The following is a 26,929-nucleotide window of genomic DNA, read 5'->3' as shown; positions in this document are numbered from 1 at the left end:
ACGTCTGGCTTTGAGAAAAGCTGCGACACCCCTATTTATAGGTTTTATCATTAATGTTGATTCTCATTTAAAGTAGTTTTTGAACTATTTAAACAAATTTTATATAGCAAACAACGTATCGGTAGCAAGCGTTGAACGTTTTCCTTCCGATTTATGAAACAAGATTGGCAATCCGTTTAGTAGAAGAAAAGTTATTAAGGTTCAAATTGTACGTAACGCTTTCGCTAATATTCACTACTATCGCTTTCTCGCTCGTTCTCGTGGCGTGCATGAGCCTTTCCTTTCCGCCCGGGTTCTAATGACATAACCGAAACTAATATGCCGGCTTTCCCCCACCAACTGCTCTCGTCAAGCAACCCAATACGAATAATCAAAGGAACAAACATGTAGTGAACCTATATATAAACTTTTCATTATTTTATTGTTCATTTGCTGCACCATTTTGACGGCTCTGTGCGGGATGGGCTGAAAATTTTCACTTTTCCGAGTCGTTTTCGAAAGATTTTTCAAAACACTATTTTTCCGTTGATAATGAATGTCCTACATATTCCAAAATTTAATACAACATTGGTACAAATATTTTCGACAAAATGCCGAAGAAATTGATTAAATCCATTCAGTACAACAAAAGATATAAGCGTTCAAAATCTTACATCATTTTTCTGCCGAAATTTTGAAAAGGGGCCCCTATATTGAAAGGTAAGTCGTTAGTCACGACAAAACTGCAGCTGAAATTAAAAGTTTGCGAATTTGCAGACATGTCTGCAAATCTGGCATTTCTGCATCTGACATGTTCGATTGGTAGATTTAGCATCACTTTGGGCGAACCTTCAAAAATAAACAACGCCTTTGGTGTGGCCAAATACAAACCTAGAGCTTTTATTCAAAACGTCATGTCTACTATGAGTGATTGTTTATTTTCTCTTTCGATTTTTACGACGTCACTATAGCACTTTTACTTATTTTACAGCACAGATTGAAAGACGATGGTTTGACTAGCAGTGTATGCAAAGACATGAGGGATAAATGTTAAAGCAACCGAAATATTAACAGAAGAGAAAGTATACAATGAGTCACTCATCGTAGATTTGAAAAAAAAAGATGGGTGGGTAATGTCTGCGACATAACCGGAGAGATGTAGAATACATAAGGAACACGTTCTTCAAATATGTTGATACTCATTAGGATTTTCGGACAAAAGCTGATTTGGGCGAGGAATATTTCAAATTATTCTTTACAAAAATGATGGTGGTCCTGAAAAGGACCGGTTTTGTTGGCGTTGTTGGCCTTGGTGAGGGAGATGGCTAACGATGAAATTAATTGTTAGCATGAGGAAGTCGCGTAGTACTGGCCAATGGAAGAACAGATAATAATTGATTCCTGAAAATCAATTTTTCTTTATTCATGTAAATTATACATACTTACAAATCTAACAGAAGATTCCTGATCATATTTCTGTATCATTAGTGCGAACATTGTGTAATTTGGTTAAGTACAATGAAAGTTACAAACTTTCCAAACTCGACCTTCTGTTCCTTCAGAAATATTGAAATGGGGTGTCTATATTAAACCGTTAGTCGTGGTCACAATAAAAAAAAGATGGGTGGGTAATGTCTGCGACATAACCGGAGAGATGTAGAATACATAAGGAACACGTTCTTCAAATATGTTGATACTCATTAGGATTTTCGGACAAAAGCTGATTTGGGCGAGGAATATTTCAAATTATTCTTTACAAAAATGATGGTGGTCCTGAAAAGGACCGGTTTTGTTGGCGTTGTTGGCCTTGGTGAGGGAGATGGCTAACGATGAAATTAATTGTTAGCATGAGGAAGTCGCGTAGTACTGGCCAATGGAAGAACAGATAATAATTGATTCCTGAAAATCAATTTTTCTTTATTCATGTAAATTATACATACTTACAAATCTAACAGAAGATTCCTGATCATATTTCTGTATCATTAGTGCGAACATTGTGTAATTTGGTTAAGTACAATGAAAGTTACAAACTTTCCAAACTCGACCTTCTGTTCCTTCAGAAATATTGAAATGGGGTGTCTATATTAAACCGTTAGTCGTGGTCACAATAAAAAAAGATGGGTGGGTAATGTCTGTCACATAACCGGAGCGTCGTGATTTCAATTCGAGACGTTAATTTAAATCTAATAATATTCAACAGAATCACGTTTGAATGGGAAATTTTCAAATAATTCTCTATGGTAATAATGGTGATTCTGAAAAGAACCTTTGGTATCGGCGTTGGTGTTGATGGTGATGCGCTGGATCGTTGGATATTTTTGGCATGATAGTTACGTGCCTGGCGAACTGTTTTGTAGCCTCGAACAAAACGACAAGACTGGCTTCTTCGGGTACCATTACGGCTGAACTTTATAAGCTTAGCTCGACTTTGAAATCCGGCACAATCTCACGAATCAGACACTGGTAGGGCCATTTTGTTTGCTACTAGCACGGAGCTGCACAAAAAAATCATTTAATGCAGTTAGTTCACGGGGGCTGCCAAAAAGCTTGAATAGAAGCATGCGACTTCAACGTTTCTCTTAAACACATGCAACAACACATTCGTTTTGGTAATACTTATAACAGTAGAAAGGAATGGAAAAGCAGTGCACGAAACGAGCGAGAGGATAATTTAAATTTTTGTTCCGTGTGCAAGCTACTTCTTTCCACCCAACGTATTATGTTGCTTGTTGAAAATTTGCTACACACCTTAAAATGAAAGTTTCAGTTTAACTCTCACTAGAACACAATTGATTGGTCCTGAAAAGAACCGTTGCTTTTATTGTAATTTACGCCCACTCCCACAAACCGACCAAGTAGGCACTGGCTTCATTACGGCTGAGTTTTGTAAGCGTAGCTCGACTTTGAAGTAATACACAACCTTACGAACCAGGCGCTGGAATGTTAGCCAGCGGATTAGTTGCTCCGTTGCCCTTTAGTTGGGGCGAAATACTAGCATGGCGACAGTTCCTGATCGGTAGTTGGTTGCGATGGGCCACCAGTAGCTGGGGCACTTTTGCGGACCGTCATCATCGCCAACTGCTTTCCTCCGGTGGACTGGCTGCTTGCTAGTGCTTGAACGAATACGAATGATGAGAAAAACCGACCGACCAATATTCATATATGAAAACACGAGAAAGCACTACTATCGCTCTCCCGCTCGTTTTCGTGCCATTCCTGTGCCTTTCCTTTCCGTTCGGCTACCAATACTAGCATAACCAAAACGAATATTCTGTCTTTCCATCGCCTTCAATCTAGTGGCCAGTGCTAGCAAACTTGCATGTTCAGTTTTTCAATAACAACATTCCAACAATATTTTCAAAGAATGTTGCAGATTTGAAAAGAAGGAAGGAGAAGATTTTCACAAATTTAAATTCTTTCGTGTTATTTGTTAGCGCTGATAAAGGCTATTTAGTTTGCTACTAGCAAGGAGCTGACCAAACAAATCGATTTATGCAGTTAATCAACGGAGGCTTCCAAAAAGTTCGAATAAAAGCATGCGACTAGTGTACTTTGCACGTTCTATATTTTATCAATACTAGAGAGGATCAATAAAATAATTCAAATTGTAATAGCGACATGCAATTGTGGCAACACTGGTCATGAGATGGTGGGGGAACACGCACATTCCTTTTAGTTATGATGGTATTAGCAGCAGAAAGGAATGGAAAAGCAGTGCACGAAAACGAGCGAGAGAGGATAATTTAAATTCTCTTTCTTTCCACACATCGTATTTCTTATATTGCTTTCTGAAAATTATTTGTTATACACCATAAAATGTAAATTACAGTTTAACTCTTATTAGAACACAATTAATTGGTCCTGTAAAGAACCGTTTATTGTTTTACTGCGGGAGCATAATTCAGATGCACTCCCCGCGGACACGGTGAGCTAGAACGCACTATTTTGCATTCTCGAACAAACCGACCAAGTAGGCATCGTTGGCTTCTCGGGGCATCATTACGACTGAGCTTTGTAAGCGTAGCTCGACTTTGCAGTCCTGCACAATCTCACGACCCAGACGCTGGAACGATAGCCTACTCTGTTGCCCTTTAGTTGGGGCGAAATTCTTGCAGGGCGACAGTTCCTGATCGGGTTGCGATGAGTCACCAGTAGCTGGGGCACTTTTTCCGCCGTCGTCATCGCCAACTGCTTTTCTTCGGACTGCCTGCTTGCTAGTGCTTGAACGAATACGAATGATGAGAAAAACCGACCGACAGATATTTATATAATCGCGCTAATATGCACTACTATCGCTTTCTCGCTCGTTCTCGTGCCGTGCATGAGCCGTTCCTTTCCGTCCGGCTTCTAATGGCCTAACCAAAGGAATATGCCGTCTTTCCCCCACCAAGTGCTCTCGTCAAGCAACCCAATGCGAATAACCATACGAACAAACATGTAGTGGACCTATATATAAACTTTTCATTATTTTATTGTTCGGTTGGTCTACCATAACGACGGCTCTGTGCGGGATGGGCTGAAAATTTTCACTTTTCCGAGTCGTTTTCGAAAGATTTTTCAAAACACATTTTTTTTGTTATTAGTACATGTTATACATACTTCAAATTTTAATACAGCATAGAGGAACATATTTGCAACAAATTGGCCTAAAAATCAAATCATTCTGTTAAGTATGATAAAAGTTATTAACGTTCAAAATCTGACGCGGCGCCGCAGCCGATATTTTGAAACGGGACCCCTATATTGAAACCTTAAATGTATTCTACATTAAAACGCTCTAGGAATATGTTAATACGGAACGCTCGGAGGACACATTTAGAGCTACCCTGTACCTGAAAAAGTACATTGTCAAAGTGACAGCGTACTTTATTGATATAGACTTATCCAGCTGCGTTGGTATTGTGCCGTTTTGACGTTTGATTTGGGAGGAAAATAAATCGTTTACACGGCGATTTGGGCTTAAGGGTAGGGCGGTAGTATAAAAATGGGAGATCTCAGTGTGCGTATTTTGAACGTCAGATATCTCAATAGAGCCAAAACTGGCCGCACTGATGGAATTATTGTTTTATTTCCGACATTTTCAAAAGCAACCGGCAACTGATACATTAATCCGCATGCAAATTTAACGTTTCCAAGGGGAACTTTCATCTTCAGAACATCAACAATTTTGCTGCAAAGCATTACATTCATTTTTCACAAACGGACCAATCATAAATTATGAAATGCAAAAATTAGGTAATACTTTCATGAAAATATTTAAGAGATGGGAACAGTTTGTAGAAATTCATTCAGATACTTACATGAAAAATTTCAAATAAAATCTAGAAAAACTATTTGCGTCCATACATTTCGCCCATTAGTTTCCACCAAGAAACGTTGAAACTTTTTCTCTCACAACTCTCTGTTTCACTCATTTTGACAGCAGATTCCCAACTCATCACAATCGGAATGTTTTTTTTAGAATTTAAGTACAAATGTAACAACCGATTCAAAACCCGATTCATTCAGGATGGGTTGTTGCATTCGGTTGGAATTCCATCATAAATCAGCCCACATTCCGAATCTCATTTCGGATGTAATTTACTGGAATGAGGTTATTTTATGGTACGGGCATCTTGTGTCGTCATAAAGAAGCACTAGTTTCATGTATATTGCCCCAAGATGTCCAAAATATTGAAAAGTGCACTCTATCATATAACGTAAGCAGAAACGACATACACTAATCAATTGCCCGAAATTGACGCCCCCTACCCCACGTAACAAATTGTCATACATTCCTTTATCCCCGCCCCCTCCCTCACTACGTAACAAATTATTTTTAAAAAATAGCTTTCTTCTGTAAAAACCAGTTTAATCCACCTAACAGTGTACTGAGACATAACTTATAACTCTCATCACTCTCTTTGGATATTACATCGATTGAAAACATTTAGTACACGATGTTTCGCGATGGTTTTGATAACACAAACTACATGGGACAGTGGCAGCATGTGACAACACCAATGCAAGAAATCTCATAGGCCAAACCAAATCATACGTAAAGCGAAAAAATGGCATAGACAAGCAAATGAATAATGGTTTGTTAAAAAAATATCTAAATTCAATCAATGCCAAAACCTTCTTCCATAATTTGTAGTTCAAAAAACTTTCTTCCACAATTTGTAGCCCGCCTTACTAAATTGCAAACGATTGATGTATAAATATGTATATGTCGTCGCAATGAATTCAAAGTGATAGGCTGAATAAAAGTGTACCACGCTTGCCTGCCGCACTCCCATTTATTATCCTTTGATAATGCGATAAAACCTGCAACAGACATGTCAGTCCATGCGGAGTAAGCTGTCCCAAAAAACTAGGAGTGGGTAATGTCTGGGACATAACCGCGGTGTTGACGTAGGACTAAACTTGGGCATATCATATGACATTCATGGATAATTTGAACCAATGCACTTTTTGAATGAATATTTACTGGAAATTTCATGTCGAATGAGATTGCCACATTCACTGATTTTCTAGGACTTGCAAAATCCTCCGGGTTTGTAGATTAATTTGATAAACATTTGCTTATATGAATCACTGGTACATGTACAGAAGAATTGACAGGCGCAAACTCAATCCAAGTTATTAAATGGAACTTTCTAATTCAATTCTTTCTCCATTATGTTTTCATCCTAATAAGAACGGTTTGCAGATAACTATTTTTGGTGATACCAGACGAGAATCCGTCCTTACGATTCGAACCTTGCCCGATTTCGCTTCTGCTGCGTACATACACGAACATTCCCCTTTCGCAGCTCACATGGAATGAGCATTGTATATCGCAATGCGATCTCTTTTATAAACTTCTTAGTGCAGATGGAAGTCCATCCTTTTGTGCGCCAAATGGAAATATTTTCATCATTCTTTTTGGTGTGGCTTTCGCTTAGTAGCAGGGTTGCCACATTCACTAATGTTCTTGAAAGATTTGCAAAAACCACCAATCAAAGCAGGCTAATTAATGCTTTTACAAAATCTATTAAAATTTACGGTAAAATCTACGAAATCTACTACACAATTGTTTTGATTATTTCCCAACGAATCGCGCAAAAATCTGTTTGTTCCGTACAGCACAACGCAAATAATTGACGTTGGAAAACAAATCGGCAACTTCAGCTGCCAAACACTTAGAAACCGTCGAAGCATTTTTCCGTCAATGTCACTTTTCTGACTCAAATTTTTGTAGGTATTTTCTTGCTTCCGTCCAATTGGTCAGTTTATTAGTTTTATCGTACATTTTTCGGATATTATTATAGAAAATAACTAACCCGATAAGAGGGAAGTTATTTTCCAAAGCACGAAATGGAAATTTCAATTGTAATTCTTCTGAGAACGATTTTGTGGTCCTAATAAGAACCGTTTGTTGTGAATATTATTTCGCCGTTTCCCGCTCGGCATGATGATTTTTCGCTTGGTATGGATAGCGCACAGATTGATATCTTCCAATAAACTAACCAGGCAGGCCTCGCTGGCTTCTTAGAGGGACATTACGGCTGAGCTCCGCAAGAGTAGATCGGTTTTGAAATGCTGTGCAATCTCACGGACCAGGCACTGGAAGAGCAGCTTGCGAATTAGGAACTCTGCCCACTTCTGAGAGCGATGAATTTCACGCAGGGCGACGACAGTTCTTGGTTGGCAGCGATAAGGCAGTAGCTATGATTTGGTTGGTAATCCAAATGCAGCTTCTCGTTGAGCAGCACACGTACGTGTGTTCTGCTCTGTGGCTTAGACACGTCTGGCTTTAAGAAAAACTGTGACACCCATATTTATAGGTTCTAGCATTAATGTTGATTCGCATTAAAAGTAGTTTTTGAACTTTTTAAACAAGTTTTACATAGCAAACAAGGTATCAATAGCAAGCGTTGGACGTTTTCCTTTCGATTTATGAAACAATATTAGTAATTCCTTTAGTAAGAGAAAAGTTATTAAGGTTCAAAGTGTACGTAATGCATCCGTTTTGAAAATTTTGAAATGACACCCAGTATAGTAAAGAAAGACGTAAGTCCTACGTCAAAATCGTAAATCGTTTACTTTTATATTGTTTTCCCATAGCCGCATAGTACTTCTAAAAAAAGAACATAACATAGTATACCGCTGGAAAGGTCATTTCTTGTTCTTTTGAAGACTTTAAAATCGATTGAAAATTAACCGAGTAGCAAGAATTCGTAGTTATTCTGCCTAAGCTCGACCCTCATTATCAGAAGGCAAAAATTAAGCCCGCATGATATTAAGCCTGTTCTAATGACCCTGCCACTTCTAGCTTTCCGATCTGTTCACTTCACATCCTTGCTCTCACTTGAGTACTATGGCTCTAAGTTTCATAACTTTCCCTACCCAGTAATCTCTAGCTAATTGAATGTCGTTAAAACGTAAAAAAGTAGAATTTTATGTTTCAATATCCGCTCACCTCTGTATCAGCAGCATCTCTGGTCATCTCACTCCATCCAATTGCCGTGTCTTTTCTACCGTGCTCGCGCTTGGTAAGGTTGCATATCTGCAGGCGTATTATTGCTCAATAAAGGAGCTACAATTCTAACGTGTTGCGTCAACGGTAGAGTGAAGTCTTCTTGGCATGCAACATTGGTAATAATTTAATATCTCCGCAACAAAAGTAGACTTTTGAAAATTGGTAAAATTAAAAAGTTCATGAAAAACGCGAAAATTATCATTCGTGAGGCAGATTTCTCAGACAGAGCCGTCAATAGGAGGCACCTTAGTGGCTCAATCAAACACGAAAAGTCAAGCAAACTAATTGAAAAGGTCCAATGTGCAAATGAGAGCCTCCCTTTCTTTACTTTCTCTTCCGCTAATAACACGGTCGCTTTTGCGTTTTCTGCTTAGCTCTTCGCATAATATGTTTTCATTTACGCGGTTTTTGAAATTTACGTGGTTTTCATTTACGCGGTCTGTATCCCCGCGTAAAAAAACCTGAGTGTAATTGCACCGGAAACAATCACATTCCCAGCAGAACTTTTTGTTTTTTAATTTCAAACACTTTTGTTTCGTACTGCACAAAACGGAAAATTTTAAATCAGAACTTACCGTCCCAGCAGCAGTTCTTTTTCGATTAAAATTCAAGCCATGTCAGTGGACTTCCCAGTTTAACTAGTCAGAGTATCTGTCCTGCCCTATGTATTTAAAACACAGTTCTAATCGCGTTTTAAATTATACAACACATAGAACGGCTGTTTAAATTTTAAAATAATCTGTTTTAAATTATGAAACAAACCGCTGTACTGGAGATATAATTATGTCAGTCCTATTACCACATAAAACACCTATATAACATAAAACGCTGCAGAATTGAATTAATAATACAATGTTTAGTAAATCGATTGCCTTGTACTCAGCGCACCTGGGTTCGAGTCCCGACCCCGCACATAGGGTTAGAAATTTTTCATAAGAGATTTTTCTAACCCGAAGAGGCGAACCTTAACCTTAAGGTTAGAACCTCTATAATCGAAACAAAAAAAATTCAATGTTTACACTACAGAGTTATAACACGTTATAATAATTAGCAACAAGAAAAATGTCACCAAGATAGCATCAAAACCCATTTTCACTGGTAGTGCGAACGTTGTAGAGGAAGATGGGGTAAAACGCACCCCCTAAGAAAATATGATCATAACTCAGTTATAGAACATTAATTGGGAGAATTTAATAGACCTTTCTCGTCCGACCTAACCCCCTTTTTTCTTATTTTTATTCAAAAGACTACACATTTTTAAGAATATTGCCGTTGAAATGAGACTATTTGGAGCTATCGTGATTTTTTAATGATTTTTTTAAGTTTGAAAAATGCAAGAATGTTGAGTATTTTTTTCACCTTTGCAAGAATGGTGGGACTCAAAATGTGTGTTGGGGCAACACTGTTTTGAATATTTTTGCTTGAGTTCCTGGCAACGCGGCAAATGAAGTGGTGAGTCGCGGTACAAAGTTCATTGGTTATGTAAACAAACTAAAGTGAACCTCTCGGTGGACAACATTGCATGATAATGTTTAACCTCACTTTTTTGACAGTTCAGAGAGATTGTTTACATGGTCTTGGAATTTTTGTTGATTCGATCATAGTATGAGAAACTTGGTTTGGTTCGCTGCCAATTGTTAACACTTTCCAAACAAGGTCGCTCAGCTGTAATTTTTTATTTGATGTCGGCATCATACATTGTTCCGTTAAATTTAACATTTTTACTTTTCTTGTACATGATTCATTGTACAAGTAAGGAATTTCTAGCCAAACATTTGAAAAAGGCCCACTGCCAAATGCAAACAAATCGAATTTTCATGTTCTCTATTAAAATCCCGGGACAAAACCTGTGGATATATGTTTTCTTTTTCTTTTTTTCTGTTCTCTTGTCTTGCATAGCCACTCTTTCTTCCTCACATATTTTAAATGGACTGGCTACATTTGACAGTTCCCCCTGACTGTATTTGACGGTTCCCTTTGGCTGCATTTGACAGCTCCTCCTGGCTGCAATTGACATTAGGTTTTTTCGTATCCACACGTCACGTCTCAGTTAAAAACTATCTATCTGGCCATGTGCATAAACATAACGCAACAATGGATTATGAAGAATTTTGATAATGATTTTATAACAAATTATAAAAGGGCCCGGTTGATATAAAAGTCCTAACTAGCAATACGCTTATTATAAAATGATTATAAAGGATTATTGTAACTGATTCCAAAAGGATTATAAAGGCAGTGAAATACGTACTCAATGAATTAAGGGGAGTGTCTGATGTAAACAATATGCGCAATCAAACTAAATAAAACAGTATTAAATTTTTAAATAGAATTATAATGAATTCGACCAAAACTTCCTTTGCCTTTTTCTCAAAGTTTACGTTTGGCAGTTAGACCCTTTTCAAATGTTTCAAATGTTTGGGCAGAATTTAGATTATTTTATTGGCGATTCTACGTTGAAACCGCTCACAGATAGCGCTGGAAGTAAAGTGTTGCTGATTTGATTCTGTTCTGTCATAGTGCATATATTTTCTGTAAACACTGGTAAAAAATAACTTTTAAACACCATATCACCGATCAATTTGTTTATGAAAATGAAGGAAAACCATTATTTTATAAGATGATGAGTAAACATCTTGCGAAAAGGGTGCAAAACATAGTGGTTTCTAATATTATTCGCAGAGCTATATGTGTGCTGTTCCGAAATGTAATTTGTCGAGCACCGTAGCTGCCGTAGCATCATTTTCCGTTCCTCCTAAGTTAAGCTAAACCTTCATGAGATGGTGTAAATTCATGAAACTCTCCAGATCACTCGAGGAAAGAATATATTCGGTTAATGGGAAAGTGTCGGCTTTGTATCATACACAGCCGATCCTTCTCTCTGATAGTCTTCACTGAATCTCTTACGTAGTCCAAAATATGGAGGAGTTTGGCATTGGTACTGATTGGGTCTCCGTTTCGAGTTGGAACTTTATTTATGGAACGATTTTTTATAACCACAATAATACCCCGATTACATTTCGATGCAATGTATGAGCCAAATAGTTGCAAATGGCTGTAATTTCAGAATAATTGCAAATAAAACTAAATTTCTTACTCGTTTCATTCATATTTTGGCAGTGGTAAACTTTTTCCGAGAAGAAAATGAAGTTTATGTTGTAAGCTACGACTCACTTGCGGGTGAAAAAAAGCAAACTGTATCACTTTGCCATTTCATGAGCTGAATCATAGGTGTCGCATGATTAATTTTGGTTTTGCCGCAAATCGCCAATCGTTGTTGCGATCAATTTCATTTGGTTTGTTTTGTACACAATGTTAGTCGCAGAGCATTTTGGTGATCTATGGCAATTGATGACCTTTACACCCCATACTAGGTCCGCTCCTGTTGCAGCTGTTTCGCCCCGTCCGGCACCGAGTCAACCGATGGTCCAGCCTGCGCCGCACTCGTCTGTCGCTATGCCAATGGCAGGGACTTGGATTAAAGGCTAAAAGGTCAGCTACGGCTGGTGGTGTTGCTGCAGATGATTTATTCAGCAGAATAAGATAGCAAAATTACCCAAAATATAAGAGCTGGCTGCCGAAGTGAATCCACACACATCATCACCTACAGAGGCAAGCAATATTGGAACGCAGCGAAATTCCTCACAATGAATTGACCTCGTTAGATGAAATTCCAGGAAGTACAATTTTCATAGCATAATTTAATCGACCGAAATTGTAGTCCTCAGCCGAGAGAGAGACTGATAGGGTAGCAGCAGCTAGGATTTTTTTTCGAAAGCTAGCAGTGGTTTCGCGTATCTTGCGCTAAGTAGAGAGCGTTTAGACAGATCTCCGAAGCATGTCAAGTGCAATCAGATGAGAAAAAACGTCGCATCTATGACCAGTACGACAAGGATGGTCTGCTGACCAACGGTTCCGTCCGGTACCAGCCTAACACACGGCTCCGGCGACACATATATTCACAACATACTAATTACTTATCCTTCCGAAAAAGTAAATAAATTGACTATGAAATTTATCATTCGCTGCCTAGTTATTTCGTGCTAATTTGAACAAGACAGCAGATAGCTTTATTGCAGTGCCAAAATGATGGCAACTCCGGATATAATATAAATTTACATATAATTTCTCCTCCCCGATATTCTACCAGAATGTATAATGCTCTGCATTATTATCACTCCAATCAAATCCTTCTTACTCCTTATCGTCAGTGCCGAGCGCTATTTTGCATTTGCCGGCTAAATCAACAACAATGCGATAATCGACGAAACTTTTGCTGTAATGGAACTTGAACACGAATAATAAATAATTATTCCATTCGAAAGCGATAACCTTGTTGTCCTCATGTTTGCAGCTATCATACGCTGGTAGGCATTCTGACCAATGGAAACGTTCTTCGATATGGGCATTGAACGATCAAAATCATTTCAACAACTTATCATCGACCGAATTCGTTACCTATAAAGTTCAGGTAAACTTCACCACCTAAAAACGAATAATCAATCGGATCATCTTGTTAGGAATTAACCCACGAGCAAACAAACAAATGTGTACAAATGTGATAAGGATCCATCATCCAGAAAGCAATCGTTTTATAGCCCAATGCTTGATCTTGCGATTCAGCATATGCCACCGGGTTTTACATCCAGCGCCGATTGGTCAATGTATGAACCAGGTTACCATTGTTCCAATCCTCATCCCTCTTGAGTTGATATTCTTTCAAACAAAGAGAATAGTGAAAGAGACGAAGAGTGAAAATCAGTCAAAACGGCAACATACTCTATATGATGATTTCAACACTAGAATTTTGGCAACCGCTTCCACAGGCAGCACTTTAAATGACTCCTACTATATTCTGAAAACAAACGTTATGTCGATCGTTGAATTTGTTTATCAAACGATGTGCATTTCGAAACAAAGAGATGAAATAATTCTAAAGCTTGTTTTTACTCATACATATACTCTAGAACCTTACACAATCACGATTGACCTAAATTCTGACGAAAATCAAATTTCTTTTTTGATAGATGTACAATACTTATCTCCTCCAACTCAGGCATGAGTAATGTTTATTTACATTGCACGATTGGTCTGCTCAATAAGGTATTTTTGGCTTCACACTATTCATCTCTTTCCCTATTCTCTTTGCTTTCAAAGAGCATCGAAAGTATTCAAGTAATGTAAATTTTAAAAGTCCGTGTAAACAAGTCTTAGGTAAACAAGCACACCGAAACTGTCAGAAAAGTGAGGTTATACATTTTCATACAATGCTCTGTATTTTTGACAGGTATATGAATGAATCATTTCAGCATCAGTGATGCCAGCGAGGGGGCCGACACTCCACGATTGGCCGATGAAATGGTTCTATTATAACATACTTTGAATTAATTTGTTTAGATTGGTACTGGAATAGCTAAAATAGTTAGTAATGGGATTTGTATTGTCAATAATTATGGATAATGCTCTGAAATGGCGTAGAATATGTGTCACGGAAAAAATGAATTGCTCGAATATCACGCTTTGACAGTTGAATTGTCAAATATTCGAGTAGTGTTGGGGAAAAGTCAACCAAAAGAAAAAAGTATAAAATTTTCACCATCGCCATTTTGTTATACGCGAGTAAATTTTGTAGTGACGAAAAAATGTACCTGCATCGATACTAATCAACCTATTTCTCCAATGTCCAAGCCATAAAATCAAAATTATGGTGAGTAATCGGCTGAATTAGACTTCTCGGAATAAAAGGTTATTTCTAGGATGTTACCTTTGATGTTACCAGTCAGAAGTAATTTAAAACTTTGACAAACGTGTTAGGTGAATAAACGGGAACTACAATTCACTGTATATTTATTCTCACTCATTTTCAGGAATCATTTTGGGAAAAAATAGAAAAATTGTTGCTGTGCTCTATCCCGGATCATATAAAGAATGCATTAGAGTTGTCAGGTTTCATTAGTCCGGCAATTGAAAATCTATCGGATGCGCAAATAGATGATATAGAAACAGATGTTCGCCTTTTGCCGGAAACAATGAATCTCCCAGCAACTCACCAACATTTGGAGAAATATTGGGGGCGATACAGCTCTAACCAAAGTAAATTCAGATTCATGGCGGGAGAACGGGCATTAATAAAAAAAATCGCAAACTGTGTTCAACAGAAGGGTTGGTCTCACTTTGGGAAACAAAAGCATAAGCGACCAACAAATGTAAGAAGAGGCTGTCAGAAGGATGCAATGGCCATTATCACGCGAATCGTAGATTATTATGAATGCAGGTACAAGATATTTTTAGATCTAATCCTAACGCAATATTTGTCATTAATTGTAATTGTAGAAATGATGGATCTAGTGAAATAACACAGCTGTGCTCAAAGCTTGAAAGTATCGACGTATCTTTCGAAGAAACAGAGGAAACACTAAAAGCCAAGGTTCGATGTCCCGTTTGTCGACATCTAATAACATGTAGCGCCGATTATAAAGGAACATGGACAATTTCAAACTTCACATCGCATCTCAGAAACATGCACAAGATCATAGGATTAAAAACATCAAATTTCCTGCAAGATAAAACTCCACAGGCGAAGAAACCGTGTACAAGTGAAATCGAACCCTTTCAACATAAGCTGTTGGATGACGTTTTATTTGATGGTGATGAGTACGGAATGGAAACTTTAGAAGAGTTCATGGATGAAACCACAGAAAATGCCACTCGTCAAGAAATTTTTGAACGTAGTGACAGTGCTATCTTTGAAAAATCGGTATCTTCTGTTGATTTCAACGAATCTGACCTGCAGCAGGAAGATCTAAGTAACAATGCTATCGTTGCAAAACCGCTATTGTCTGAAGATTTAAATTCATAGCGTGTCGACAATTGGCCTCCGTTGATACGCTAGAACAAATCGGCCATTCATCTCCCATCATATCTCTACTGCAAACTGTACAAAGTCGGGGAAAACACTTGACTCGCAGTTGCGGTATGCGTTACTCCAGGTGTGAAAGAGAAATATTTCTATACAAATTCATACAGCAAGGACCGGAAGCCTATAAATTTTTATATGCGAATACTCCATGTCCAAGCATTAGAACATTGCAACGTGATCTCCAGAAGCGATCTGAATTAATCGAAGAGGGAAAAATTAGAGTTGAGGAGCTTAAAGCTTACTTGAAAAGAAACAATCTACCAATGGTTATTGTTTTGAGCGAAGACGCCACAAAAATAAACGGTGCACTTGAGTATGACTCCACCAAGAATAAAGTTTGCGGTTTAGTAGCTCCTTTAGATTGCAGCGGAATACCACAGTGTGGTTTATTTGAAGTGAAAACCCCTAAAAAACTAATTTCTGATGTCCAAAAATACCCCACTGGACGCAATGTTGTGGTAACCATGGCACAGCCACTAACATTAACAGCGGCGCCTTTTTGCTTACAGTATTTTTGTACAGATAATAAGTTCACGAGTGCTCAAGTACGCACCAGATGGAGTGTCATAAAAAATAAGTTGATCGACGTTGGTATAAGGATTATAGCGAAATCGACAGACGGCGATCCACGTTATATCACTGGTATGAAAGAAGATATGTGTATTCCTACAATCACTGACAACCCTTATGGAGAAAGTTTCGTCGCATCATGCAACACCGATGATATTTGCGTGCAAGATCCAACGCATACGATCAACAAGTTCAGGACTAGGTTAATGCGGCGTGACAAACAGCTTATTATTGGTATGTATTGTAATAACTAAAGACGCTACATCTATAAATACAAAAGCATCTATTTGTAGGTAAGCATCAAATTACTCGTACGCACCTCGAAGATCTTATTCGTACGGTGTCAAAAGATAAACATGGATTGTCATTGGGTGATTTGAATGAAGACGACAAGATGAAATTCCAACCAGTTCTAAAAATTACTAAACCAGCTGTACTTCACTGGATGAAACAATCCGTTGCAGCAAGTCAAGCAACTGTTCTGTATTTAACGATGATGCGATCATTCATGTGTGCATTTATGGACTCGTCTGTATCACCTACGGATGCTGTTTTCAAATGCTGGTAATTGTCGGTTTACACAAAGTAAAATATATCTCGAACTGCCTCCTGAAATTCTGCTATAAATAATGAACCATTTTTTCATCACTTTAATATTGAAATCTTTGGGATGGAACTTTAATGATTGTATTCACAGAAATTAGTTAAATTTGTAATGTGATTTAATATATTTTTGTAGGTACACACTGTTTATAATAAGGGCCTGGAGACGATGGTGCTTGTATAAGTTTAATACTATTCAACACTGTATTACCAGTAATACGTATTGGTGCTTAGAACTCAATGCACACAGCCTAGTAAAATATATCAGCATCTGTAGAAATGAAAACATACACTATATACCATCACTTCTGCAAAGCCAGACATGCGAAAGTTTCTTCCGTGCAGCGCGATCGTTTTCAACAACAGAGTCAACAGTGGTTAATTTTACAATGAAAAGTTTTCAATCTAGACTGAATCGCATACAAGCAAAGCAAGATATCATGTATAGTAGAAACGAAGACTTTTCATTTCCAAGACTACAAAAAAATAACAACCGCACGATCTTCGAAATGCCACCAGAAGAGGAAATCTTATCCACTATTAAGAGAGCCAGAGAATGTGCATATGAAACTCTTATCAGTCTTGGGATAGAACAAGCGAACATCGATTTCTCCGATTCCGTTTCATTACGACAGTCACAGACGAAACCGGCGCAGTTCGAGTTTGTCTCCATTGACACTAACGAACATTTTGAGATGCACATAGATTCACTAGATGCAAACATTTGCGAGGCAGAAGAACTACTTTATAACACAGGGCAAGAGTTGAATCTGAAAGATTCAAAATGCTCAACAAGACATACATTCGCCATTAGAAATAAAAACGGAAAGGTAATACACGTAAAGAAAAGTACGTTATTATGGATGATTACGAATGGAACTCAACGATGCTCAAGTGATCGATCGTATCGTTTCCGAGAAATGCCAGTAAGCAATAAAATAGCAATACGCGAGCAAAATAAAGTTCTAACTACTATGCGCTGCGGAGAATGGATTGTGTTGAAATGCAATGACAGTGTGAATGTGGTGAAAATATACGGATTTCGATATTTATCCGGAAAACGAACAGCCTACACACTAGACGAAGCATATGTACATCCACCTTCAGATAGTTCAGCGAAAGGCGTTGGTGTTGTCGGAAGCTACTTTACGGTTATTCTGTCTGAAAATATTACTCTTGAACTAAACGAAGAAAGCAGCGAACTCATTATTGATACACAACAATATCTGTCTCACCTGGAAAAACCAGAAAGTAATGGCTACAACATATTCTACAGTTTAAGTACATCGCAATACATTAGATCACTTGTTAAATACCAATTACAGGACGAACAAAATATTTAATCAATACATATGTTGAAATTTTGTGTAGTTTTTTATTCTCTATTCGATCTATCCACATCAAACAAATTTCTTTTCATTTCTCCACCAATTACGACAATGAACTATCGCTCCAGGCACCGAACGTGGACGCCGACAGATTTGGCAAATTGGTCGGTTACGTTGTAAATGCAATTGACAATTCAATAATACTGAACTACTTCTTAAGATGATTTACCCGGCAGTTTTTGGCGTCCCTAGTCCTTACTTCCCTTCTTTGACTTATTATGTGTCGTCAATCACTGAAATCACATTTCTGAACTTATGTATGATGTGGATGAGCAGAAGCAATAAAAGTTTAGGTTCTATCAAACGCCGAGCAACTGGAAACAAATCCTTTCCATAGCATATGCCAATTAATGCCAATGTTTTCTGCAATACACGGATGGTAAATGAAACAGCGATGCGAGCATACGTTTTATGCATGTTTCGACGATTTACGCCAGTACTGCCTCTTTACGTTTGGTTCACACTTGTTCAAACTGTAGAAATGCTTGTATTTATAGTATATCACTCATGCTTCATAGCAGAAAAAAGAGAAAAATTCGTTGGTGTTTCAATCATTGCCTTCCACGATCCGACACAACAGCTCTCGTCCGAGTACCATCATAAAACATGTTCCACAGCACATTTGGTAAATTCCAGCTAGCATAGATCTTGTACATTCTATTCCTGATGCCGGCACAAACATTTAGCGAAAACGAGAGCTTTTGAAATTTACGACTATCGAATGGTTGATTAATTACGATGAACTACTCGACCAAATCAAAACAAATGCAGACATTGTTGCCAGAACTATAAAACTAATTGAGATTAAAATGTGCAATGGTGCCAGATGATGTGAATTAATTAGAATTCGAGCAAAGATGATCTGAAATTTTATTGATTTGCTCGGATTTGTCGAAAAATATTTGAAAGCTCTTGGAATGAACTCGAATTAATAGGAAATTGATTGGAATGACCCAAAATTATTCGAATCAAGCAAAATTCGTGCAGAATTGAGACAAATATAACAATCATTCAGAAGTGACGTTCCCCTCGGATGCCAGGTCTATTTAAACAATAGCCTGCAGTAAAATATAAAAGTCTGCAGATTGCTACAAAAATCTTCAATGAATGCGACGTAGAAATGTAGTATGTATATAATTTAAATGATCAAAAATGTTGAAGACTGGTGTATAAATTGGCTGGCATAGGCTTTGTTCTGCTAAATATTTGTAATCTGCAAAAGATCTGCAGTGAAAATGCAAAATCTGCAGATTTACTAATATATATGCAGATCTGGCATCCTTTTAGTATTCCCCACAGGAAATTCATTCAAATGGTGTAAAAATATGGGGAAACAAGGCAAGATAGGTATTCAGAATATGGGGTTAAATGAGCAGCTTGCACTATTTTTGATTTTTTCAATAGTTAGAGGTACCAAATCATCGCGGCAATAGGCAGTAACGAATTGGGGATAAAAAAGGAAGCATCCTATCATATAACATTTTTTTACGAGAAAGGTCTATTAATGATATCGTTTGGCCAACATTTTTCTCAGTAATCACAATATTCAAAAACATGAAAAATATTCAATTCTTGAAAATGAAATTAGCATTTGGAAAATAAGCGGGGCAAAATGCACCTGTGCGGGGGTAAAATGCACCATAACAACGGGGCATAATGCACTACAACAACGGGGTAGAATGCACCGTAACAACGGGGCAGAATACGCGGTGAACAAGCAAATAATTTTGTTTTCTGACAGGATTTCACAAAAGTGTGCCATTAAATAGCCTTAGGTTATGCAATTAGTAGGTTTTCAGAACGATTTTTACTGTTTTCGATTAAAAAATCATGAAAAATCAAAGAAGATGGCTTTTTGCCCCCGATGGAGCAGAGATATAAATTTAGCAAAAAGTGAACTATTTAGTAGATTTTTCATATGCACTCTAGGGGCAGATTACTCTAAGAATGTAAAACAAATTTGCATTAAATTAAAAAAAATGTATTTAATTTCCATTTTTGCATCAACTTTGTACTCCCTCTCAGAAAAGTTCGTTTAACAAACGTCCTATGCTGATCCACTTTGATCGACGTTTTGCTGAATGTAGGGCAAGTATTTTGTAGGGTTTTGACGTCATAAACGCAACGCAAAATACATTACACGCAACACAAAATACATTATGAATTTCTATTTTAATGGAAAGAAATGTATTTAATTTGCTGATTTTTAAAAATGTATCACAAGTGATCTGCCCCTAGAATGCACTGATATAATAGTAAAACAGCATTTATAAGAACTGAAAACGCGTATTGCACGAGCCACAATAATTACATGAGAAGAGCACTTTATTGTTTATTGTTTATTTCTCTAGCTGCTATTGATGTACGGTTATTAAACTTTGGCTGTGTATGTTTACTAAGGCGAACTTCAGACTGGTATTACACTTTTCTAGAAATTTTCGATATAAGCAGGGGGTGCATTTTGCCTCGGGGGTGCGTTATACCCCATCTTCCGCTATAACATTGTAATTTATCAAATAATTTCATTTGTTCGACCACTTATCGATCTATAAATACTTAACCTAAAGATTGTTTACCTGCGTTCATTAGTACATTATTGAAAATTTAAATGGAAAATGAAATTCCATATTTCATGGAGAATCTGTATATTTCCGTTGGCGGGCATGGGCTTCCTCATCACAGTTCTCAATATGGAGCTTTTCTTTTGAATATATTTTCTGGAATTGACTGGTCTATTTTTACTAGATGGATCAGCCAAATAATGTAATAATAGATTACCGTTAAATGACCTTCAATAAATTATGTTGTAATGGGGAAGGTGTATAGCAAATTGTAACATATGAAAACAGGAGAGTGAGCAAGAACGTGAGTCGATAGATAAATGATAGATAAAATTGATTTACATTTCTAGAAAAAAAATGCTACATTTTTAACGTCACGGTGGTCGTGTCCTGTACACAACCCTTTATTTTTTTGAATTCTCAATGGTCCCCCATCTCATATTGTGACAAATGTCAAAGTAAGCTCAGATGCCAAATTTTACGTCATTTGGACAATTCTAGTGGGCGGGGACTTCCTTGAAATTTTTGAAATTGGTACTATGGGAATATATGGAGGAAAAATATATTATATGCTACAACTTTTGAAGTGGCACTCAGAAAATTACAATTGGTACCTCATTTTAAAGAAAATAACCCAAGAAGCAATTGCAACTTGTTGAAAGTTTTAAATGTTGCATAACTGCTACAAAACATTTTTTATTGTTGGATATATTTGAAAAGAATTTCCACGGGTTTTTTGTAACCCGTCAGGGTAACAATTTAGCACTGGGTGGAAATATACCTATTTGTGCGTACTCTCTCCGTAGAGTGTATTGTTATTGCAACATAACTCACCGCTGGTCATTATGCTCGTTCATGTTTTTGATGTAAATTTCGTTTAAATAATAGTCCATGAACGTTGTTATTAGTCCAGATAGGTGTAGTAATTTTTGTTGTGTATTTGTAAATAAAAAGCATAGGGTTTAGTTAGGTTACCGCTCTCCTTTCGCTGCAAAAGTGGTCTGACTATGCTGTGCTATAGCGATGACAGCTATGCGGCGGTGCGATTTTTTGGTGCTTGTTTTGGTCGAGTGTGGAAGGCGGCCATCGTGAAAAGACAGAAAGTGACGAACCACGGCGAATAACAGACGTCCGTAATAAGTTTTTGTGGGACAGTTTCCGCCACTAGAGAAAAGTTTCAGTGCGCGCGTGCGACGGCAAACTAAGACCGTCGGAAAGTGTCGGCCCGTGGTTCGGGCACAGTGTATAGTGCGGTGTTGGGTCGCCGGGAACGGGAAGCTAATCGCAAAGGAGCCACTCGCTTCCCCCGGCTAATTACAAAGGACCCAGTGACACCACGCCGCCCTCACTGTGGAGGATCAGCCGAACGAGCATAGCTCTCCTCCACAGTTAATCGCAAAGGAGGGCGAAGCAGGTAGGACAACGGATCCACCTGAGGTAGTTTACTGCGGTATCTACCTGGGCCATTCACGGGGAGTGAGTGGACCCGGCGATTAATCGCCCCGTCGCTAGGGAGGTTCTAACAAAAGAGCCTTGCTCACCTCCCTGGCTAATTGTAAAGGACCGCTGCAATAGCAGCCAACGGTACCTGCGGGAGAACACGGCCGTCGGAGTCCCGGCCGGTCGGATAAACCTTCGCCTTCCGCCATCGCCGAAAGCTGATTAGTTTCACCGGCAGAGTGCAGCACAGAGGAGAGGAGAATAAAAGTCGGTAAATTTAGAATTTATTTGTTTTTTTCTCTTTTTGTTTGTTATTATACGAAAATCCGAAATTCCGGTAGGAGCACCTAGGCCGCCCTGAAAAGAAGGGTACGCCGGGCAAATAAGAACCCGAGTAGTGGGCAAACCCCTACTTACATTTGGCGCACAGCGCAAAACACACTGAAAAAAATATTTTCCAATTTTGGAAAATATTTTTTTCTTCCGGAGTGTGGGGTGCTTCTACTAAATCAAGGATTTTCGTAGAACAGTCGGTGAGGTTTCTTCCGCAATATTGTTCCGCGGTCGTATTATTTATTTATTTACATTTTTTGGCGTATTTTTTCGATTTTTTGTCCGAATTTGTGGATTGCGTTGTTTGTGTTTGGTCTGCCGGACGAGTAGTTTGAAGGTTGTTGTCATTTATTCGGTTGCGGTGGCCAATTGCCTTGAATTCTCAATCCGATTTGAGACATTTTTGGAGCAGCTTGATTTCCTGAAATTTTAAGGGAATCGTTAGTGGGCGAAAAATTGAAATTAATACTGTGTCAGTACTTACATGCTTTGTGTCTTGGTGATTTCTTCCAATATAGCGCAAGTTATGATGGCGTTGGAGAAATTCAACCAAGCGTGTGTGTTCATGCGCGTCGATCATTTACATTTCGATGAGCTGGATTTTGAGTTTCTATCTCGAAGCATTTTTATCTCTCCTGATTCGGATCATTCGGGTGCACAGCGGCAGCGGCGTCTTCGGGGAATTTTGTCGCATGAGCGGTCGTCTCGGAGGGAATTAGTTCGTAATTTTCGGGGTGACGTGGGTGAAGAAAAGGAGATCTGCCTTGGTAAACTACTAACAATCAAGGAAGATCTCCAGTACAGGTGCCCAAACAAGGAGATTTACCGAACACGGTTGCTTCATTTGGGGTCTAGGCTCCAGGTTATCCGAAATTATGCGGCAGGGGAGGTCAACCAAGAAATTTCGGGGTTGCTGGAGGAAGTTCTAGCAGTTTATTCCAGTCATTTCAGTGACGAACAGGCAGCACTTCCTCCCGACAACCAAGAAGGGGAGGATGGAGAGATTTTGGGAGATTTGCTGAGTACAGACGTACCTGCAATTCCACAGGGATCCAATCCTTCCGATAACCAAGGATCTCCTTCTAAACAGCTCGTAGGGGACGACCTGTTGCGTGTCTTGTGCGAGATGAGGGACGAGATTCGACAATTGCGACAGCAATCCGACGATAATAGAGCCCTAGCGTCTCAGGGGTCTGATGCTTTTTCAAAAGCTACTGAAACGCTAATGGGTGGGATTGCTTCACTGACAACCATTTCGTCAGTATTAAGAAAGACGGTTCAAGAAGTTGTCTCACTTCGTGAATCCGTCAGTGAACTTCGGGCACTAGTACATCAGAAGGAAAGTGCTTCCGAGATGGATCTGCAGACCGATCTGGAAGATTTGCGTTTGATGGACGTACCCGATTCATTTGATGAACCAGAGATTCCTCGCCCAACACTGGCGCCCAGTCCCGATCAATTTGTGTTGAAGCGAGGATTCTCGGGTCAACAAAATATATATCCATCACTTCCAATCGAGAAACCGAAACTGAATACCGGATTCACAGCACCGTACCAAACTCAGAACCAGCCTCACGTTCCTGAATGGACCGAACAGCGGACGGGACCATCCTATCCGAACTTTTCAATATCTACCAACGCGGGAAACGGATCGATGGCAGCCCCAAGGAATTACTCGCGTAACCCGCAACGCGTCGCTGATTGGAAAATTCGGAAGTATGCTGGAACTGATGAAGGAACGGGACTAAATGAATTCTTAGACACCGTAGCGAGTTACGCTGCGTGTGAGCAAATGTGCGAAGACGAACTTTTCAATTCTGCGATGCATTTGTTCACTGGCAATGCTTTGACCTGGTATCAGGCTATGCGTGCGCAAAACCGGTTGTTTAACTGGAACCATCTTGTATGCGAGCTCAAGGTAAATTTTGTACATCCTGAACTTGATGCTACGCTCAAGATGAAGGCTCTCCAGCGAAGGCAGATGCGTAACGAATCTTTCCAGGAATATTTCCTGGATATGGAAAAAATATTTCGTGCTATGACGGTTCCAATGGCACCGAGCGAAAAACTCGACGTGCTCAAGCGGAACCTGAAACCCGACTATAAACAAATGCTTATTCTCAGGCCAGTGAACACGCTCTCGGAATTGATGAGTCTTGGTAAATCGATCGACGCCTCCAAGACGCCGATTTATCAGAAAGTTTTCGGTTCTTCTCGGGAAGTCGCTGCTTATTCTGACAATCCACCACAAAACAAACAAAAACACAATAATCAAAACGAAAAGGGAGGTGGACAGAATAACGGCAACGCAAAATCCAAAACGTTTTGGAACAAGAATGCCAAACCGGCAGGTCTTGATTCAAGCAAGCCTCCTGACAACCAGAAAAAGAAACAGCCAGGGAATCAGGACGGAAAGAATCTCGAGGGAAACAATCAAAAACCAATCGAACCACCGCAGAAACCTATAATGTGTCTGGAGTATTTGGTGGAAAAGCATCGTCCTCCCGTGCTCGGCGTCTGCTACAATTGTGGAGACAAAGGACATGAATATGAGGAATGCCGGAAACCAAATCGGGTCTTCTGCATCGTGTGTGGTTTTAAAGGGTTTGATGTTTCTCGTTCCCCTTACTGCCTAAAAAACGGGATCAGAACCAACTGAAGTCGCAGTTGGCAGTAAAGCAGCGCTCCAAAGAACAACTCATTATTAATCCCCAGATTTATGACAGTTTTCGACCGGCTCGTGATGAGGACTATGATAATTCGTTGTCTGTCGAAACCATCGTCCTTGACGACCCGTTCGATAACCGTCCGTTTGCAATTGTCGCAGTGTACGGCAAATCCTTCAAAGCCTTGCTCGACAGTGGTAGTAACGCCACAATTATAACTAAAAAGCTATACCGAAAGTTTTCGAAAAGTCCATTGAAAAGGTTGGAACGACCATTCGAACTACGTTCTGCAAATGGTCAATCCTTACCAATCATTGGACAAGCGTATCTCCCGTATACTTTTCAAAATTTGACAAAGGTCCTATGCACTCTTGTAGTAGAGCATCTGACCGTCAACTCCATTCTAGGTATGGACTTTTGGCGCGCCTTTGGGATTTCTCCTGAGATACAAAACTGTGCTCTGTTGAACTCAGGTCAGGAATCAGAAGACGATGAAGAAGATGAAGTACCGCGTGAGTCGATACTCACTTCGGAACAGTTAGCGCGCGTAGAAGAAGTAAATAAGTGTTTCCAGGCAGTAGAGCCCGGAAAGCTAAACCCAACCTCATTCACAGAGCACAGGATTGTCATCAAAGATGAATTCCAAGGAGCGGCACCCGTTTGCCGATATCCTTATCATATGAGCCCAAAGAAACTGTCTAAGGTCTGGGAAGAAGTTGACCGATGGCGGTCTATGGGAATTATCGAGGAGTCTGATTCGGATTGGTCGCTTAATATTGTGGCTGTCACGAAACCAGACGACTCAATCCGCCTTTGTCTAGACGCTAGGCCTCTCAATGAGCGTACTGTACGGGATGCATACCCTTTGCCCCACCCTGGGCGAATATTGGGCGGCTTACCCAAGGCGAAGTACCTGTCTACCATAGACTTGAAGGAGGCCTTTCTCCAGGTACCCCTGGCTAAGGATAGTCGCAAATATACCGCTTTCAGTGTTCCCGGCAGGGGTATGTTCCAATTTACTCGTCTACCATTTGGTCTCGTCAACAGCCCCGCTACTCTGGCGCGACTGATGGACCAGGTTCTAGGACGCGGTAAATGGGAACCTTACGTTTTCGTCTACCTAGATGACATCATCGTCGTAAGCGAAACGTTCGAGCATCACATACAGTTGCTCAAAGCAGTGGCCGATTGTCTAGCAAGAGCCAACCTAACCATCAATTTGGAAAAATCCCGTTTTGGAGTCCCCGAACTAAAGTTTCTTGGTTATTTGTTGAATCGGGACGGACTCAAGGTCAATCCTGACAAAATTCAGCCGATTCTCGACTACGAGAGACCGGTTACCGTGACGAAACTTCGTCGTTTCCTCGGTATGTGCGGTTATTACCGCCGCTTCATTGATCGGTTCAGTGAGGTCACTGCTCCCTTGAGCGATCTGCTCAAAACCAAGACCAAGAGCTTAGTTTGGAACTCCGAGGCAGAACTCGCGTTCCTTAAAATTAAGGAACTTCTAGTCACTCCTCCAGTTTTAGTCCCACCAGACTTCTCCAAAGAGTTTATCCTTCAGACAGACGCTAGTGACGTAGCAGTCGCTGCTGTTCTGGTGCAGGAGTATCCCGAGGGTGAGAAAGTAGTTGCTTACTTTTCGCACAAACTGACCACTCCCCAAAGGAACTATCATGCAACTGAGAAGGAAGGTCTGGCGGTGATAATGGCGGTTGAACACTTCCGAGGTTACTTGGAAGGTTATCATTTTCGACTGGTCACTGATTCGTCAGCGATTACATGGATACTGAAGACTAAATGGAAAACCAGTTCACGTTTGAGTCGTTGGAGTTTAGAATTACAACTCTACGACATGTCTATTGAGCACCGGAAAGGCAAGGACAATGTCGTTCCTGATGCGTTATCCCGGGCCGTAGCAGCCGTTTCAGCTTTGTCCACCTCAGACTGGTACTGTTCCATGAAGT

General features: G+C 39.4%; 2 protein-coding genes across 2 annotated transcripts; both read left to right on the top strand.

Moving 5' to 3' along the window:
* The first annotated feature begins 15,084 nt into the window (after positions 1-15,084).
* LOC131687037 (uncharacterized) lies at positions 15,085-16,539 on the top strand. The gene is made up of 2 exons (XM_058971071.1): positions 15,085-16,205; positions 16,265-16,539. Exons 1-2 carry the CDS (start codon positions 15,458-15,460, stop codon positions 16,537-16,539), a joined length of 1,023 nt encoding a protein of 340 aa, XP_058827054.1. The 5' UTR covers positions 15,085-15,457.
* On the top strand, positions 16,493-18,122 carry LOC131691779 (uncharacterized). Its single transcript, XM_058978410.1, has 2 exons — positions 16,493-16,535; positions 16,711-18,122. Exon 2 carries the CDS (start codon positions 16,964-16,966, stop codon positions 17,915-17,917), a length of 954 nt encoding a protein of 317 aa, XP_058834393.1. The 5' UTR covers positions 16,493-16,535; positions 16,711-16,963; the 3' UTR covers positions 17,918-18,122.
* The last annotated feature ends 8,807 nt before the right edge of the window (positions 18,123-26,929 follow it).

The sequence above is a fragment of the Topomyia yanbarensis genome, chromosome 3 (genome assembly GCF_030247195.1).
Source record: "Topomyia yanbarensis strain Yona2022 chromosome 3, ASM3024719v1, whole genome shotgun sequence".
Taxonomy (NCBI): domain Eukaryota; kingdom Metazoa; phylum Arthropoda; class Insecta; order Diptera; family Culicidae; genus Topomyia; species Topomyia yanbarensis.
This window is presented reverse-complemented; position numbering and strand designations above follow the sequence as displayed.

What these genes read in the sequence shown, in the direction of transcription:
- LOC131687037 (XM_058971071.1), top strand. Translation starts at nt 15,458, where the DNA reads ATGCGTTACTCCAGGTGTGAAAGAGAAATATTTCTATACAAATTCATA. An exon ending in TGACAAACAGCTTATTATTG is followed by an intron (nt 16,206 to 16,264) that starts GTATGTATTGTA and finishes ATCTATTTGTAG; the next exon opens with GTAAGCATCAAATTACTCGT.
- LOC131691779 (XM_058978410.1), top strand. Translation starts at nt 16,964, where the DNA reads ATGAAAAGTTTTCAATCTAGACTGAATCGCATACAAGCAAAGCAAGAT.